The sequence below is a fragment of the Simochromis diagramma genome, unplaced genomic scaffold (assembly GCF_900408965.1).
Source record: "Simochromis diagramma unplaced genomic scaffold, fSimDia1.1 OVJJ01000325.1, whole genome shotgun sequence".
Classification (NCBI taxonomy): Eukaryota; Metazoa; Chordata; class Actinopteri; order Cichliformes; family Cichlidae; genus Simochromis; species Simochromis diagramma.
In genome coordinates this window covers 2,007,675-2,023,973 of record NW_024387291.1, presented here as the reverse complement: position 1 = coordinate 2,023,973, position 16,299 = coordinate 2,007,675, and the positions used below count along the sequence as shown (strand labels likewise).

General features: G+C 40.5%; 1 protein-coding gene across 3 annotated transcripts; it reads right to left on the bottom strand.

Moving 5' to 3' along the window:
* pla2g6 (phospholipase A2, group VI (cytosolic, calcium-independent)) lies at positions 1-16,299 on the bottom strand. Of its 3 annotated transcripts, none has more exons than XM_040003966.1 (19): positions 16,177-16,299; positions 15,372-15,586; positions 13,695-13,904; positions 12,466-12,646; positions 12,152-12,339; positions 11,820-11,916; positions 11,400-11,582; positions 9,979-10,087; positions 8,203-8,325; positions 7,250-7,340; positions 6,231-6,394; positions 6,000-6,150; positions 4,914-5,050; positions 4,550-4,627; positions 4,258-4,412; positions 4,102-4,153; positions 2,842-2,957; positions 2,562-2,635; positions 1-1,060 (listed from the first exon to the last, which is right to left on the bottom strand). In XM_040003966.1, exons 2-19 carry the CDS (start codon positions 15,578-15,580, stop codon positions 916-918), a joined length of 2,463 nt encoding a protein of 820 aa, XP_039859900.1. In that variant the 5' UTR covers positions 15,581-15,586; positions 16,177-16,299; the 3' UTR covers positions 1-915. The 3 variants fall into 3 exon arrangements, with proteins under 3 accessions (XP_039859900.1, XP_039859901.1, XP_039859902.1); XM_040003967.1 differs by lacking the exon at positions 16,177-16,299 and adding an exon at positions 15,843-16,144; XM_040003968.1 differs by lacking the exon at positions 4,550-4,627.

The window sequence follows — 16,299 nt, the reverse complement described above, 5'->3', positions numbered from 1 at the left end:
TTCGGTCAATATTAAGATATTTTATTCCCATACCATTTATACTTCAGGATTAAGCCAAATACAAAAAAATAAAAATACAAAATAATTTGTTCCTCCTGTCCGTGTTGTGCACATAGCAAAAGAGAGTCTGTTCCTTTATCTTTCACAGAGATGATTCATTCAAATACATCTTTCATGTCAGTTTTAAGATTTCATATTAATATCATATTTTATCGACAGACATGAGGCTAAATATTGCGTTTCAAGTCAGTATAAATAACTCAGAAAGGCATTCGATTACTACGGAAGGAAGAAAAGGTACAAATGTGGGTCCCACACATAAGGCAGAACTGGTTCAACATCACCACCATCTCAGCTGCACCTGAGAATACTGCTGATGCTCTGGTGGCAATTCAGGGTCCCTTTTATCACACAGCTTAATGGAAAAATTCAATGACTCGGGTGTATTTGTAAGTGTGTGTCAGAAGTGAATGTGATGAACAAGTGAGGAAAAAAGGGAAGGAAACACTCCAGATTTACCTCAACAAATCCAGAGGTAGATTGACCCACAGTGTAGGGGGAAGTGGAAACTTACATGACACTGTAACAGTCAGTTTACATTTCCCCAGTACAACCTTCAACTTCTTCATTGGTTCATATGTTAGAAGTAAACCTGATCAACCACAACAGGATCAGTGCTAAGGTCACATGATGCTACATAAAACACCTTTAAACAGGCTTTAGTAGGTCAGCTGTTTCCTGGGTTAGCTTTCCACATATTTAATACGTTTGTACTCATACTCAAACTGATTCATTCAGTTTGAATAGAGCACACCAACACAGACATTACAGTTTTTAGTCAGACATACAGCTCAGTAATCTCACTGCTCCATTCAAACACTCTTCACAGCCTCCATTTGTGATGTTCTTGTGCTTTTAGTTGTTCAGTAGTAATTTTGCCAGAGACTGGAGGACCTCCCTCTTCTCATACAGATACATCTGGGTCTCCCACAGCATGTCCACCAGGGCTGCGTCGCTCACCTCATCCAGCATCACCTCCTGAGATAGTTGGGGACTCAATCTGCACACAATGCAATGGACACAGTGATTAATAAACAAAATAATGATAACTAACTGTGCAGAGAGACATGCTAAAGATAGTAAAGAAAGACTAAATGCAAAAAAAAGGGATAAATAAAAACAACAGGAAAAATCACCATTGCTGCTGAAGAGCTTTTGGAGCTACGTTCATGTTTCTTTTCCACTGTAGGCTTGCTTACAAGACAATGCTGAACCACATGGTACAACAGAAAAAGAGTGTGTGTGCTAAACTGATCGACTGCAGTGTAAACCTGTTATTTGGTACTTTATGAGTTTCTAACAGAAGTGAAACTACAGCATTTGGTCTCAGGTTCTCACGTGAGTACAGCGAAGAAGACGAGATGCAACATAACCTCATGACCTTGTGACACTTTACGGTCCTTTTTATCACACAACTTAACGGAAACACTGACATCAAAATTTATATGTATGAACTGATATCATATTTATAAACACAAACATCTATATATTTATAGATGCACAGGGTTCTCTGCAGGGACCAGTTCTATTTATATTCTACATGCTTCTCTTAGGCAGGCATATTATACATATTTCTATTGCTATTTAAATGATGTGCACCTTTATCTATCCATGAAGCTAAAAGACACAGCAGTTAGTTCCACAGTGCCTCTTTTACCTCGTCTTCCTCCTCCTCACCCTCAACAGCAAAAAGCCGCCCCGCTCCCTGAGCCTGGAGAGTTCTTCCTGTTAAAAGGGAGTTTTTTCTTCCCACTGTCAGCAGTGGTTGTTCATAGGGAGTCATATGATTGTTGTGGTTTATTATCTATCACTGTAAAGTAATTTACCTTATAATATAAAGTGCCTTGATGTGGCTTGTGATTTGATGCTATATAAATAAAACTTAATTAAAACCAAACTGAATTGAAATGTCATAACTACATCCATGAAAGTAATTTATAATGTGACAAAACTGCACGCATGTCATATATAGGTTGGTGATAAATGTCCTACTTCTAGATAACTGACATGCTGCAGATTTGATCACTGTGACAGTCCACATGAAATGTACGTGTGAATCAGTTTATACAACTGTCTGCATTTAATCAATAGTTATTATTAATCTCTGGCTCTCTTCCACAGCATGTCTTTGTTCTGTCTCATCCACTCAGCCTGATTTTAGTGCAGGTTTCTTCCTGCTTGCTCATAGAGGGGTCATATGATTGCTGGGCTTTCCTCTATTTTCTGTATTATTGTAGGGTCTTTACCTTACAATATAAAGTCAAATCACAACTGTTGTTGTGATTTGTCACCATTTGAATAAAACTGAATGAAATTGAAGTAAACACTCAGTCTTACAGGAACTCCTTTTAAACCCCTGCAGATGAAGCGTCTGGGAATAAGAAACAACTACAAGCATTCTAAGATAAATGGATGAGAGCAAGTTGGTACAAATACAGAGAGGCTGAGAAAAGAGGATGCATTAAAAAAGAAGCAAAACTAACACGTGTGTCGTTTCTGACCTGTGGTAAATGGTGTCGATCATTTCACACCACGCTCTGGCCCTGTCCACTGCACAGCCATCAGAGTCTGTACACTGTGCAGTGAGAGAGACGTATTTATAATGAGCAAGACAAACATGCTTTAACAAATGTTTTTGTTATTAGAACACCAATACATGCACAAATGTCAAATGGAATAAACACAAATAACAGATTAAATAAAAATAAGTAATCAGGGCACATTACAGCAATGGCCAGAGTTAACCACTCACAGACATAAACTGAAAAATGATGCACTCACACAGTCCACCAGCATTTTGCCCAGCTCTTTTGCTCCTACAAAGGACTTGGCCAGCTCCAGTGGGTTGGAGGGTCGGAACACATCCACAGAGCTCACCACCACCTGAGGAGGTTTACCTGGAGACACACAGGAGCACGTGTACAAAATGATAAAGGGGAGGGGGACTTCAAATAGAGACACTGAACTCCAGCTAGTTATTCACAATGTGATAGGTATGTATTCCTGTGTAGCTCTGATACAACTGATATATACACCCACTGGCCACTTAATTAAGTACACCTGTTCAACTGCATGTTAACACAAATATCTAAATCAGTCAAACACATGGCAGCGATTCAGTGCATTTAGACATGATCAAGATGAACTGCTGAAAATCAAACTGAGCATCAGAATGAGGAACAAACTTTATTTGAGCGACACAGATGTTGGTGCCAGACAGGCTGCTCTGAGTATTTCAGAAGCTGTTGATCTGCTGGGATTTTCCCACAAAACCGTCTCTAAGGTTTACAAGAGAATGGTCAACTTAGTATCAACTAAGGTAATTAAGAGCATTTCTAAACATAAAACATGTCAAACGCATGGGCTAAAGCAGCAGAAGACCACACCAGGTGTCCTTCTATCAGTTAAGAACAGCAAACTGAGGCTACAAGTCACCAAAAATTGACAACAGAAGATTAGAAAAACAGTACCCGGTCTGATAAGTACATTTAGAGTGTTGGGTCAAAATGTGGCATAAAAAACACAAACGTCTGCACTGCTACTGGTCGTGCAATGGTTTCAAGGACACTTTCCCAGCACTCTTGGGCCCCTTAGTGCTAAATGACATCATTTAAACACCACAGTTACCCGACTATTGTTGCTGAGCGTGTCTATATTGTATGTCTATGTGGTTCTTTATCACCCCACTGTACCAATCTTTTGAAGGCTGTATCCAGCAGGATAATGTGCCATGTCTGGTTCCTTGAACATGACATCATTTATGTGCATCCAACCAATCTGCAGCAACTCTGTGAAATCACGTCAATATGGACCCAAATCTCTGAGGAATCCTTTCATCACCTTGTTGAATTTGTGCCACACAGAATTAGGGCAGGTCTAAAAGCAAAACAGAGTCCAACCCAGTACTAGTGATATATACCTAATAAAGTGGCCAGTGTGTGTATATATCAGTTTACTTTGCATTTAATGAATATTAAAGACACAGAAGAAGAGATATGACTCACATAATTTAACATTTTGACACACAATTACTCGGCTCACCTGTTCCAAGAGAGACCACTATACCCAGCTTCTTTAAGTCCTTCTCACGGCCCTAAGAGACACACGTGCAGAGAAGAAATCACGAACAAATCCATGTGGCTTAACGTCCATTAAGTGCATAAAGGAAGGAAAGTGAATAGAGCTCCGGTTGCCTACCTCTGCTTTTAAGGCCTTATTGTACTGATGGACTTCTGTCATGGCATCTAGTGTCGGGTTATTGGCCAGCAGCCCTCCATCCAGAAAGCGCCCCATTGGTCGGAAGTAGGTGGGAGCAGCGCCGCTGGAGCGAGCAGCTCGCCATACAAGTTGTTCTGATATGAACACAAGGATATAAGTAAGAAAGTCATGCATAGTAAATGCAATTACACTGTTCTGAGTTCATAATTATCACTTCCTGTCTGTCTTTTTCACGACTTTCCAGGACTTGGTCCTGTACACATACACACACCTTCATCTGTCACCTTCCTTATCTTTCTGGGTGGCTCTTCTGTGTATCCTACTATCAACACATCTTCATCCTCCCAGCCTGTAACAACAACACGGCTGGGACTCAAACAGCACAGGACACGACTCCTTCATGAACAGCACACACAGTCTCAGTTTCAGTGTTGTGCTCACACACAGGCTTAGTTTTCAGCTTTTATTGCCTCAGTGAAGTGAAAGAACATAACCCTCACATTAAAATATGAGCTCTGAAAATTCCTTTGGTGCCATCCAGTGGTATGTTCAGAGCACTTCACTGTCCCATTTAATACATTTGACATTTGAGGGCTGGTGCTGTAGCCGACAAACACAGGTGATATCTGACGTGCCTTGTGGGATGGTGAGAGGCTTGAATGTGGCAGTGGTGGTGTATGGGGCCTCTCTGGAGACGGATGGAGGGTCATAGTTCCTGATTATATGAAGCTCGCCTGGATGTCTGTCTGCCAGAACACTGGTCACCATTACCCTGTAAAGAAAGAAAGAAGTGAAAGGATGTTTGCCTGTTCTACTGAAACACCTGAAAATTTGAACAGCAGCATTTCAACCAAATTACAAAAATATTTTTAAAACCAATCTGGCTTCAGATGTATTATTTTAGTGTTAAGAGAGCCATGCTACACATATCTAAGCAAGTCAGTACCTTTTTTTAATTCTCAGGAACTGAACCTCGGAAAAAAATTAGGTGACTCAATTTAACACATCAGGGTAAAACCAGCTCAAAGTTTTAAAAACTGACCAATCACAGCAAAAGAGTGGGATATTTAAAGCTTTTATATGACACTGTTAGCACCAGCAGAAACTGGGGCGACTAAATTCTTAGTCGAGTAAATAAGGAAAAATCTTTGGCTAATTGATTAGTATAAAACCTAAGAAACACTGAGGTCTGAACAATGACAGACTTAAAAGAAGATCCAGGCTGCATTAACAAATTTCTGGTGCTTTTCTATAGCAATGGAAAAGCTGCAGCGCCATCTTGTGGCAGAGGGCTGCATAACATTTAGAACGCAACAATTTGTCATTCTCTCTGTAAGCGTGACAGGTCGAAAAGTTATGAATGAATTATAATAAAACTTTGTAGGAGTGTAGAGTGGGTTCATGTTAATCACATTTGACCTCTGACCTCGCCTTCAATGTAAAACTCAAGGTTAAACGATGATGAATGAGCTGCTAGTTGGTTAGAAATAAACTGCATTATAATATTATATAATAAGCTCAAGTTATTTCAGTTATTTACAAATCAATACCTATTATCTATTGCCTGCTTGTACACAATGTTTTAATAGAAGATACATTACTCTTTGTTTAAAAGTAAATGCTGCCCAAATGACGAGCAGCTTGGGCAGAGGTCTGCAATTCTTTTGAATTTTAGCTTTTTCTTGGCATTTTTCTGCCTATTATCACATTCAGATATCTACCTGGGAAACTTTATGTCAGTCATCTTGGTGTTTTCTCCAAACTCTGTTTTGAGGAAGTCCTCTAGCGGTGCTGATTCATAGGGTCTTGATCCTTTGAACACCTGCTCCTTCATCCTAAAGTACAGGCAGCGCAGGTACTCCATGGATTTACCTACACATAGAAGAAGTGTCATTATTGTTCTGATGCTATGTGATGAAAACGCAGCACTGGAAAAGAGAACACAAACACACCGTGGATTATAGCCAGAGCCAGGATGCCTCCCGTGCTCGTGCCAGCTACCCAGTCGAAGAGCTCTCTGGTGGGTCTGCCCGCCTCCTTCTCCAGAGCGATCAGCATCTGGATCAGCACCAGGCCTTTAATACCGCCACCATCAAGACACAGCAGACTGTCCATCCTGTCGGATGGCCAAGACCAGTATGATGAATTTTATCCAGCCAATCACTTGCATATCCAACTTTTTAGATCCTCTGGAACAGAGCAGAATCCTCGAAACAGAGTTTACTGAAAAGAGTCATGTGACCAGCAAAACCAAACATCACAACACACAGAACAGCAAAATAAAACAAAGCAAAGTAAACCTGGAGAGAAAGGCCTTAAACGCATGCAGGTCAAAGCCCACAAATGGTAAAGAAATCAAGGAGGGCAGAAGCTTCAATGCATACTGAACAATGGCATTACTACACTGTGAAACCTATTATTGTGCAGCACAGAACAGCAGAAGTGCTTTGACCCTGGATTCTTTCTAAAAGTGAGCTGTGGGTGTATCAGTTATACACTTTACAATAATATGAATTATTAATATTAAATTTGTATTAAAGTGGTTTTAGAAACACTTTCATGGTGAGTTTATGGCCACAGTCACATTGTCAGTGTGCATGTGTATCTCAAACTGAACACAATATGATTATTTTATAAATGATGGTCCCACTTAGAGTTAAATAGACAGTATAGATAAAGCAGAGTATGATTTAGGATGAAGTATGAGGAATATCACATCCACCTGTTACCGTCACATCCACTTTGAAAAAAAGACACATAGTTACTGTGCTGTAGGTAAATATGTGTCTTTGTTACAGCACAGTAACTATACAGAACTATGATAACTGTAGGTAAAGTCACAACGGCCATGTCTGTCTTATATATTCAGTGTTTGCCTACAACCTTTTGTGTGTGTGCTTTGATTATGGGTAAGTAGTGGCAATAAAGGCGCGTGATATGTAGTGTGCAATCAGAAATGTTTTATACTCACTTTCTCGTTTCCATTTGGGGGCCGTCTATTTCAGATATGCCTCTGCTCATTGCACCCACTGCAGCCCCCACATACAAGATGTCCTCAAATCCTAAAAGCCAATCACAACAGCTGTTGGTACAGGAGCAAAACATGACATCACATTTGTGCATAAACTAAACTAAACTAGGAAAAAACGGGGTCACCAGGATTTTGTGGAGGAAGCATTTACTGGTGGTGTCACTACTGTAAAATCCATCACCACACACACTCTGCCACAGTCTGCTGCTTTTGGGAAGTGTTGAGGAGCTCATCACACCATGCAGCTCACCTTTTACAGAAAATTTAAATTCTGCTGGGTCCTAATTTTTTCACAGCTCATTACCTGCCTTTTAAAAAGATTTAAGAGTAGTCTTTGAAGACTGTTTTTGTATCATTTAACCCCTTAACTGATCCCCTATCATATTATATACATGTGGTTTTTATGAGTTTTTGAGATTTTTACATTACAGTCATTTTTATTCTCCCCAAAGAACCCCTAAAAAAATTGTGCATTACATTTTTAAGGATAAAATTGCAAATAACGCACAATGTAACAAATATGATACAATTAAAAATCAACTATTCTAATTTACATTTTTTTTTTTTTTTTTAATTTGTCAGAAGGCTCAATAAACACTCCATTAAAAAAAATTTCTGGCAATTATTTTATGGTTCAGGCTTAAAGGGTTAAATGTCTTTTTAACTTAAATATGAAGGAACACTTGAATCCAGCTCTTACATTACGTTTACAGCGATTTAAGATTATATTAAATTTGATCATTAAATATATAATACAGAAAGAATGATCTATAGCTAAGAAAAGTAAGGGTAAAAAATTGACTGACAACACAAACTCGAATATTTGAAGTGACAGAAAAATGGAAATGGAGAAGCATGAGGGAGGAGCAGGGGTGAGGGGGTGGTGGTGTTACCTATGCCTTGAGGCTTGACCTTCTTGGAGATGGGAGGAGGAGGAGGACTGCCGGGGGAGGGAGGGAGGCAACGCTGTACTCCTACACTACACAGCAAGTCCAGCAGTATCTTTCTATTAGGACCTTTCATGTTAACACACAAACACACACACAGAGCAGCAGCCAACAAGTTAGACGTGCACACACGCCACAAAGAGGAGAGACGGAGAGAGATGAAAGGAAGAGAGAAAGCAAGAACATAAGCAAGCTGTTAGCAATTATCATGCATTTTCAAAATCAGTAAGTCAATACAAACTTAGTTTACTCCCATTTCTTCTTTGTGAATGGTTTCCTGCACTGTCTATGTATTTGAAAGCAAACATCCATTAGCTGGCTCAATTTAGCCGTAACATGCTCTGAGCTTTTCTAAGAAATCAGAGTGAAATGTAAAATCTTTGTCTTTGTCTCCAGCTTTCTGCCAAAAAAGAAAGTGATCAGAAAAATAACAGTAAACAGCTGCATATATCAACAGAAAGAAATTAGAAACTGTTTTTATTTCCTGTGGGATGACTAAGGCTACGTTCACACTGCAGGCGAAACCGCATCAAATCTGACTTTTTTGACCCTGTGCGACCCATATCCGATCATGGTGTGACAGTGTGAACGGCACAAGTCCGATATTTTCAAATCCGATCTGGGTCACTTTCGTATGTGGTACTGAATCCGATACATATCTGATGTTTTAGAAAGCGACTGCTGTTTGAATGGTCATGTCGCATTAAATCCGTCTTTTACGTCACTGACACAAGACAGACAACAATTATCAGCACTGGAGAAGACATCGCGAACACTTCCCGGCCATCCAGTGTAGATGTCAGTGAAACTGTTGGGAAGACAACGTTGGAGAAACGTGAACATTTTATTTGTACTGTATAATCTGCAGATTATCTGCAACTATCCTTTGAAGCACCGCTCCTCTCTAAAACAGCAATAAGGATAATTATTAGGCCATATGTAAATAACAAAATAACTTTATAACTTAAAGCAAAATTGGAAAACGTAAAGTCCGAAACAAGTCTTTATATTAAAGGCCATCAGTCAAACAATACTGTTTGGTCTAAACAGAGCGCGTTGTGTGTGACGTCTTCTTTTGCGCATGCGGGCCGCAAAAGAAACTAGAGCGCGTTTGCTGTCGCATTTTATTTGTAGTGTGAACAAGCAGACAAAAAAAATCGGATTTGATCAAAAAATCGGAATTGAGCATTAAGACCTGCAGTGTGAACGTAGCCTTAGAGTTAGTGAGTTTATTTGTATGCTCGTTTCCATTTTCTGCTTCTGTGGACCAAAATCTAACCTAATCTAATCGGATATTTCACTAAAAGGCAGTGAAGCCAAGATGCTGCAATACTGCATACTGCAAAAAAAAAAAAGCATGATCACAAAGTTTAACTGACTATAAGCAATAACTAATATTTTTTCATTGCTTCATAGTGATAAAGCAATATATCTGTAACAGGAAGTGTTATCATATCATATAATATTAATACTTAATGGGATAAAATGGCAGATTATAAAACCCTTAATTACAGCTCCAACACAACATGCAGACTAATATCATCCACAGTGGACACATGCTTTCAAATCAGACTCAATGAGATCAAACAGGGTTGTTAGGTCAGGCACATTAACTCCTAATTTCACTGTTAACACCACCAGTCCAAGCTCAGACTTCTATGTTCTTTATATGTTTAAATGTTTCGCTTTTAACCCCCCATCTCACTCTCTCTCTCTCATTACCTTTGCTGGTGCGTGCAGCGATGAGTCCAGGTGTCTCGCCCAAATCATTGTGAATCTCCACATCTGCACCAAACACTATTAGAGCTTTGATCAACTCTATGTGGTCCATCTGAACAGTCACAACAAATGAGAAGAGGTTTTTTTTTTAAGGATATGGAACAAAGGATAACACAAAAAAAATACAACCTCAATTCCAAACAAATTGGGATGCTGGGTAAGAAGTAAATAAAAACAGAATTTCTGAGTTTCTCAGAGGTGAAGATGGCCAGAAGTTCCCTAATATGGAAAAAATGTGTTTATAGAGGAAATCACTGATTGGGCTCAAGAAGACTTCCAGAAGTTTTTGTTGAAACTATTACATCTGGAAAGGTTCCACGAATGCTGGAAGGTGCTAGCAGGTTTTAGAGCAACATACGCTTCCCTTCAACAAGGCAATACTAAACCACATACTGCAATTATTACAACAGCATGACTTTGTAGGAGAAGAGTCCGCTGAGCTGGCCTGCCTGCAGTCTGCAGGACTGTTGAGCAGCTAGAATCCTAAATCAGACAACAGTTAGACGTCCAGCAACTGGTCTCCTGAGTTTTACGTACTGCTGTCAAAACAAGAGGGGCTGCTACTCAGTGATGTCGCAACAGTTTTTAAGATGTGTTGCTGCCATTAAATTCAAAATAAGCAAATGTTTTTCTTAAGCTGGCACATTTTCACAGTTTAAACATTTAAAACAAAAATTGTCTCACTGTTCTATTTTGAGTAAAATATGATTATCAGATTTGCGAATCATTACATTGTGTAGTTAGTTACATTTCACACAGCACTGAAGGTTTTTTGCAGTTGTATTTGAACAATCAGTACTTGTTGCAATAGCTTAGCTGGGTTTGTACCCCCATTGTGAAAAACCTCAGTTATGCAGCTCACATTAAAATAATACACATTTTTAAAAATGGAAACACTGTGGCAATTCAGACAGCATTTCTCCAACCATACATTTATGCAGTGCTTTATGCTATACACAGTATTAACCTCACATGGCCAATTTACAATCACCAACTAAGCTACAATGCACATCTTTGGTCTGTGGGAGGAAAGCACAGGGAGAATATGTAAACTCCGGATACAAAGGCACCAGCCTGCCAGGACATTTGAACCAGGAATCGTCTTGCTGTGAGGCGGCAGTGCTAACCATGTGCCCACAAACAAACATTTGATGTTGAATAAGAACTCGTCAAAACAGACTGGAAAGAGATTTTGCAGTGTGAACACGCTGGCTGTAACACAGAGCATGACCTCAGTTTTCTTTATGAGTGTTGCAATCTGATTTCAAAGGTGCTGCGTTCTACAACTCCCGTAATCTCACAATGTCTTGCAAAGTAACCTTTCTCTTTTCTCCTCATGAACATTTTGCAGATCGTATACACACCTTCATGGCTAAGTGCAGAGCTGTGTTTCCATCCTGGCCCCTCAGGTTGGCATTCGCTCCGTGGGTGAGCAACACCATAGCCGCCTCAAAGCGACCCTTCTTGGTCAAAATGTGCAGAGCGCTCTCTCCGGTCTTACTGAGGTAGTTCACTTCACAGCCACACTCTAACAGCATGCGACACATCTATCACCCAGACATGAAGACAGAAAGAAACATGAAGTCAAGTCTCTAGCTCCGTGTTAATCCCTCGCAGATGTGCTGATTTGAGAGACCAGAGGACGCACAGCCATCACTGGCAGGCAGCTAGATTTACTCAGGATTAAACTCAGTGTGAATTTCTCAGGATGTTTGCAAGAGTAATGCCAAAACTAAACAAACCATTATGAATTTTTACACAGCACACGACGTAGTGTTTCTAACCTCAGCAGTTTTAGCCCAGTGGAGAGGCGTCCCTCCATACAAAGAGTCCTCTGCCTGGAGCTGGTTTGGATCTGCTTTGAGGATCTCCTCCACACAACTAACAGATGAACACGAAATTAAAACAAGAATATTAAATATGTACTACATTCTTTATTATAGTGTAGAGAAGTCACACATTACAGACAGACAGACAACTTCTAGAGAACCGGTAAAAAAGGAGAACCAGAGAAGCTGTTCCCATTTTCAGTGTTCTTTAGTATCGTACAGACGCACAATCGGCCAATTCTGCTCATCTATAGACACAAAAATAACTCATTGTTCCTCCCACTCACCCCTTCTCGCTGTATTTCATGGCGCTGTGGATGGGGTAACCTGTACCGCCAATGATGTCACACTTGGCCCCACCTCCTAACAGGGCCTTGACAGCCTCCACTCGGCCTGTACGGCAGGCCACATGGAGCGGCGTCTCTCCGTTCTTGTTGAGTTCGTCCACACCAGAGCATAACCGCGAGCAAAGGACCTGGATGATGAGAGAAAGGTGAGAACGAAAACAGCAGGAAAAGTGGAGAGAGGGAGAAATCATTTTAATGTGCACTTTAGAGGGTCTGAGGTCTGACTCTACCATCTTGCTTTAGCTGAGGCTCACCTGGATGATTACCGTAGAATCCTGCTTGGCAGCGTAGTGGATCGGTGTCTCTCCGTTTTGGTCTTTGATGTCGGTGCGAGCTTGGCTTTCTTCCAAAAGCTCCTTCACACATGTGGCGTCAGCTCGCCCACATGCCAGATGCAGCGGCGTCTGGCCTGATGCGTCCCGAGCATTGATCTGACTGGAGATGCAAAGATTTTGAGCTGATGTTGTGGGAGCTCTGCACCATGAAGCACCACAGAGGCTTTCTGTGTGCTTTAGTCAACAAACTTTCCTAAGCTTCTTTTTATTTCCTAAATTCTTCAGCTATATGTTTTCAAGTCATATCAGTAAAGCATGAGAGCTGGGGAGAGGGGGGGGGGGGGGGGGTTGTTGTTTTGTTTTTTAAGCAGACTTGTGTTATTATTGCTTTGGTCAAGGAAGGACTGCCTTTTCCTGTTTTTCCTCAGCAACTCATTTCACTTCGGATTTCCTTATTATGTTATTCTCGTGTCCAGACCGTGTCCGTCCATTCTCTCTGCCGCTTATCCTTTTCAGGGTCGCGGGGGCGCTGGAGCCTATCCCAGCTGTCTTAGGGCAAGAGGCAGGGTACGCCCTGGACAGGTCGCCAGTCTGTCACAGGGCTAACACAGACACACTGACAACCATTCGCACTCACATTCACACCTACTCTCCAGATCGTGTCTTTTAAGTTAAACTTCCCAGCAACGCTACTTGTAGAGGATGATTTTCAGGCTGAATCAGAGACTTTTTTTGTGAAACTGTTAGAACTAAATATCCACTAATAGACTAACTGAATCAAGTAGCTTTCAATTTTACCTCAAAATTACTCAAAAGTCACATTTTTTATTAATAAGACAGAAACTTTTGCCAATAAGGGAGCAATTTAAAAAATGCACAAGAAAATGAGTGAAAAAATAAATGACTTGTATCTAATGAGCTATAAGCTTCGATAATACCATAAGTGCTTTGAGGCAACATTTCTATAAACCAATTAAATAATCAATACCATCTGTTGCACTGGATTCATTTAGCTGGCACAGACTTCCTGACTAATGAGTTACATCTCTCTTCATTCGGCATTATTCATCCACCCATCCATCAATACCATAAACACGAAGATGCAACTGTGAGACGTACTGCTGTCTGATATTTCACTCACTAAAAGGCCAATAAATACAAAATAATCACAGAAACCCAAAAAAGAATATCAATTTGGCTTATCTTACCTCTGCACATAGTTATGTTTGAGACACTCTCTCAGGCCTGTTTCAACAGCAATGTGGGCAGAGCTCCAGTCTGGGTGAGCACGGATGCAGTCCACGATTGGCTGTGTCGACTCACACTTCAGAAGAAGCGTTTCATAGAAAGGTCGAAGTTTGAGGGCGTACTGTGGGAACCAGTTCATGGCATCTTCCTCTGACACCACCTGAAACAGCCTGCAGGCAATGCAATGATTACAAGAAGAGGAAATGTGGATAGATTACCAAAAATTCTGCTAATGTGGTACCAATGAACTAATAGATAAAGAATAAATAATAATATTTCTCCTCTGCTAAGAAAAACAATTCAAAAAAGCTTCAAGCATTAGTGTTTAAGACGTTTATTCCTTTTATTTGTTTGCTGCTTTAGCTTCCAAAAGTTCCTTTTAATGTTTTTTTACATACTATACATAAATAATATTTTACTTTTGCTTTCAACATATCCACAATCAATCCTTTGCTTGTGTCTCAAACCTCACCTCTAGTTTCTCTCCAAACCACTCAACCTTAGCTGTCTCTCTGATACACTCATCTCTAATCCTGTCCCTCCTGGTTACTCCCAACAAGGATCTGGTTTGCGCTAGTAAACTAATAATATTTGACATGTCTGGTATCAGCTGAGGCCAATGCTAAGACCTTCTTTCTATCTTTCTTCAAACCTGCCTTTCAGATCTGTAGCCAAGCAGCAACATCCCGAGCTGAAAAGTTATGCCAGCGCAGATCTGCCAAACTCTGCAGCTCCCGGAGTGGCAATATGAGGCCAACTCCAAAAGCAGGTCAACTCCTTTATAAGCTCATGGACAACTTTAACAGCAGAAAGAAATAAACATGTTTACAGCTGGGTACATCAAATGCTTTGGTTTCTATGACTAATCCTTTTCACGACAACTGTTCAAGTTAAAGTGAAGACTTGTTAAGGGTTAAAGTTAGGGGTAAGGCTACCCTGATTGTCAATTGTGACAACACAGGAGATCTCCTCACCTCTGCTCATAGGAATAACAAACCTGGACCTCTCAGCTTGTTTGTGTTCTTTGATACTCTAGGGGCATTTGTAATGGAATTACCTGACAGGACCTATATGCTTTTTGTAGTGGTAACAGATTGTCCAGATAATCCCGACTGATAGTCTCCACTTTCATTTTTATGACTGAAGTTGTAACATTTTACTTGAAATGTTACTTAGCACTAAATAGCAAATATACATGTACTTTACAGATGCAACTTCCTAAGCAAGATTGCTAGTACTAGTTTATAATTTAGTACTCCCTCCTTGTGTCTACATAAGGTCAACTCTGGTGCACAAAAACCAACAACATGCCTCCCAAAATGCTAACAGTGAAGGCTGAAAACAGGGTTTTGCAAAAAAAAATGGATGATGTCATAGTTACTAGCATATCACATGATTGCTACAAAGCTTTATAGCTGATAAAATAAAAGGCATAGCCTTAGCTGCCTGTTTGAGTAATGGTGATGTAGGCTAAACCAGTAAACCAGTAAGATGACACAGGATGAAATGAGCAACTATGCTAATAAAAGCAACTAAAAGTGCAAAAGAAATGTTTTTGCAGCTGACACTGAACTTTCACACCCATATCAGAGTCTGCAGAACACACAGAACAGTGTATCTACGTGATCAACACAGACCTCAAAGCCACATTCGGTGTCTCTGGGCAGAGAAGGAGACAGTCCCATGACTGACTGTACTTGTACAGAACTATGCGACCCTCCTCTTTTAATTTCACTTTCCCTCCTCCTCCATAGTCAGACAGCGGCACTTCTCGGACCCGGTAAGGGTTGGTGAAGAGGGTCGACACAGAGGAGACTGTGTCCAGCAGCCGCCCTAGGAACTGCATCGTTACCTGGGAAGACAAAGGGGAGGCTGAAACAAACTACAGCAGCCTGTAGTATTGCTGTCAACATTAATGAATGATTTATTCCACCCCAGGAGCGCATGTTACCACTGAACAGGAGCGACATGTGCAATATCTAAGAGATACATACATATAATACTTATTGTTTCTATTTTGTGGAAATACAAGTGAAGTAGCTTGCGGGTATAAATAAGCGCTATATTACAGTTATTATTAGGAACTGAGTGAAGGTTAGCCCACTCACCACTTCCTCTGACACTCCAACACGTGCTTTGTTGATATGAACACTGAGTATAAAAGAGGCTAGTTCTCGTTTGAATTATAAATAAGTGGCTCCATTCATGCTGCTCATTCACGAGTTTCAGCTTATCTACAATCAGCCAGACAAACTACCAAGGCTAAAAAGCCGCAGACGGCGAACACTGAGCGAAACACTCTAATCGTTCATGTTTTTTTTTTCATGTTTTTTTTTTATCGCAAACTCATTTAGAGCACACAGAGTACAGTTAGTGGGCTACTTGTGAAGTGCGGCTAATCGCATTAATCAGTAAAGACGCAGCCTGCTGCTGTCTGCTTACCTGCTAGCTGCTCTCTGTGCCGACTACCTGACTTCTGACACATACATCAACAACCGCCGCCCTGCAACCAACCCTGCAAAAGAATTTGATCGACGTGTGTTTAACCAATCACAGCTTAAGAAC

Bases quoted from the DNA above. Each gene is read 5' to 3' on its own strand.
- pla2g6 (XM_040003966.1), bottom strand. From the start codon at position 15,580: ATGCAGTTCCTAGGGCGGCTGCTGGACACAGTCTCCTCTGTGTCGACC. The intron at 6,151-6,230 runs GTGTGTTTGTGT...TTCTATGTGTAG, and splicing joins GGCTCTGGCTATAATCCACG to GTAAATCCATGGAGTACCTG. The intron at 4,628-4,913 runs GCACGTCAGATA...TTGTTGTTACAG, and splicing joins GCCTCTCACCATCCCACAAG to GCTGGGAGGATGAAGATGTG.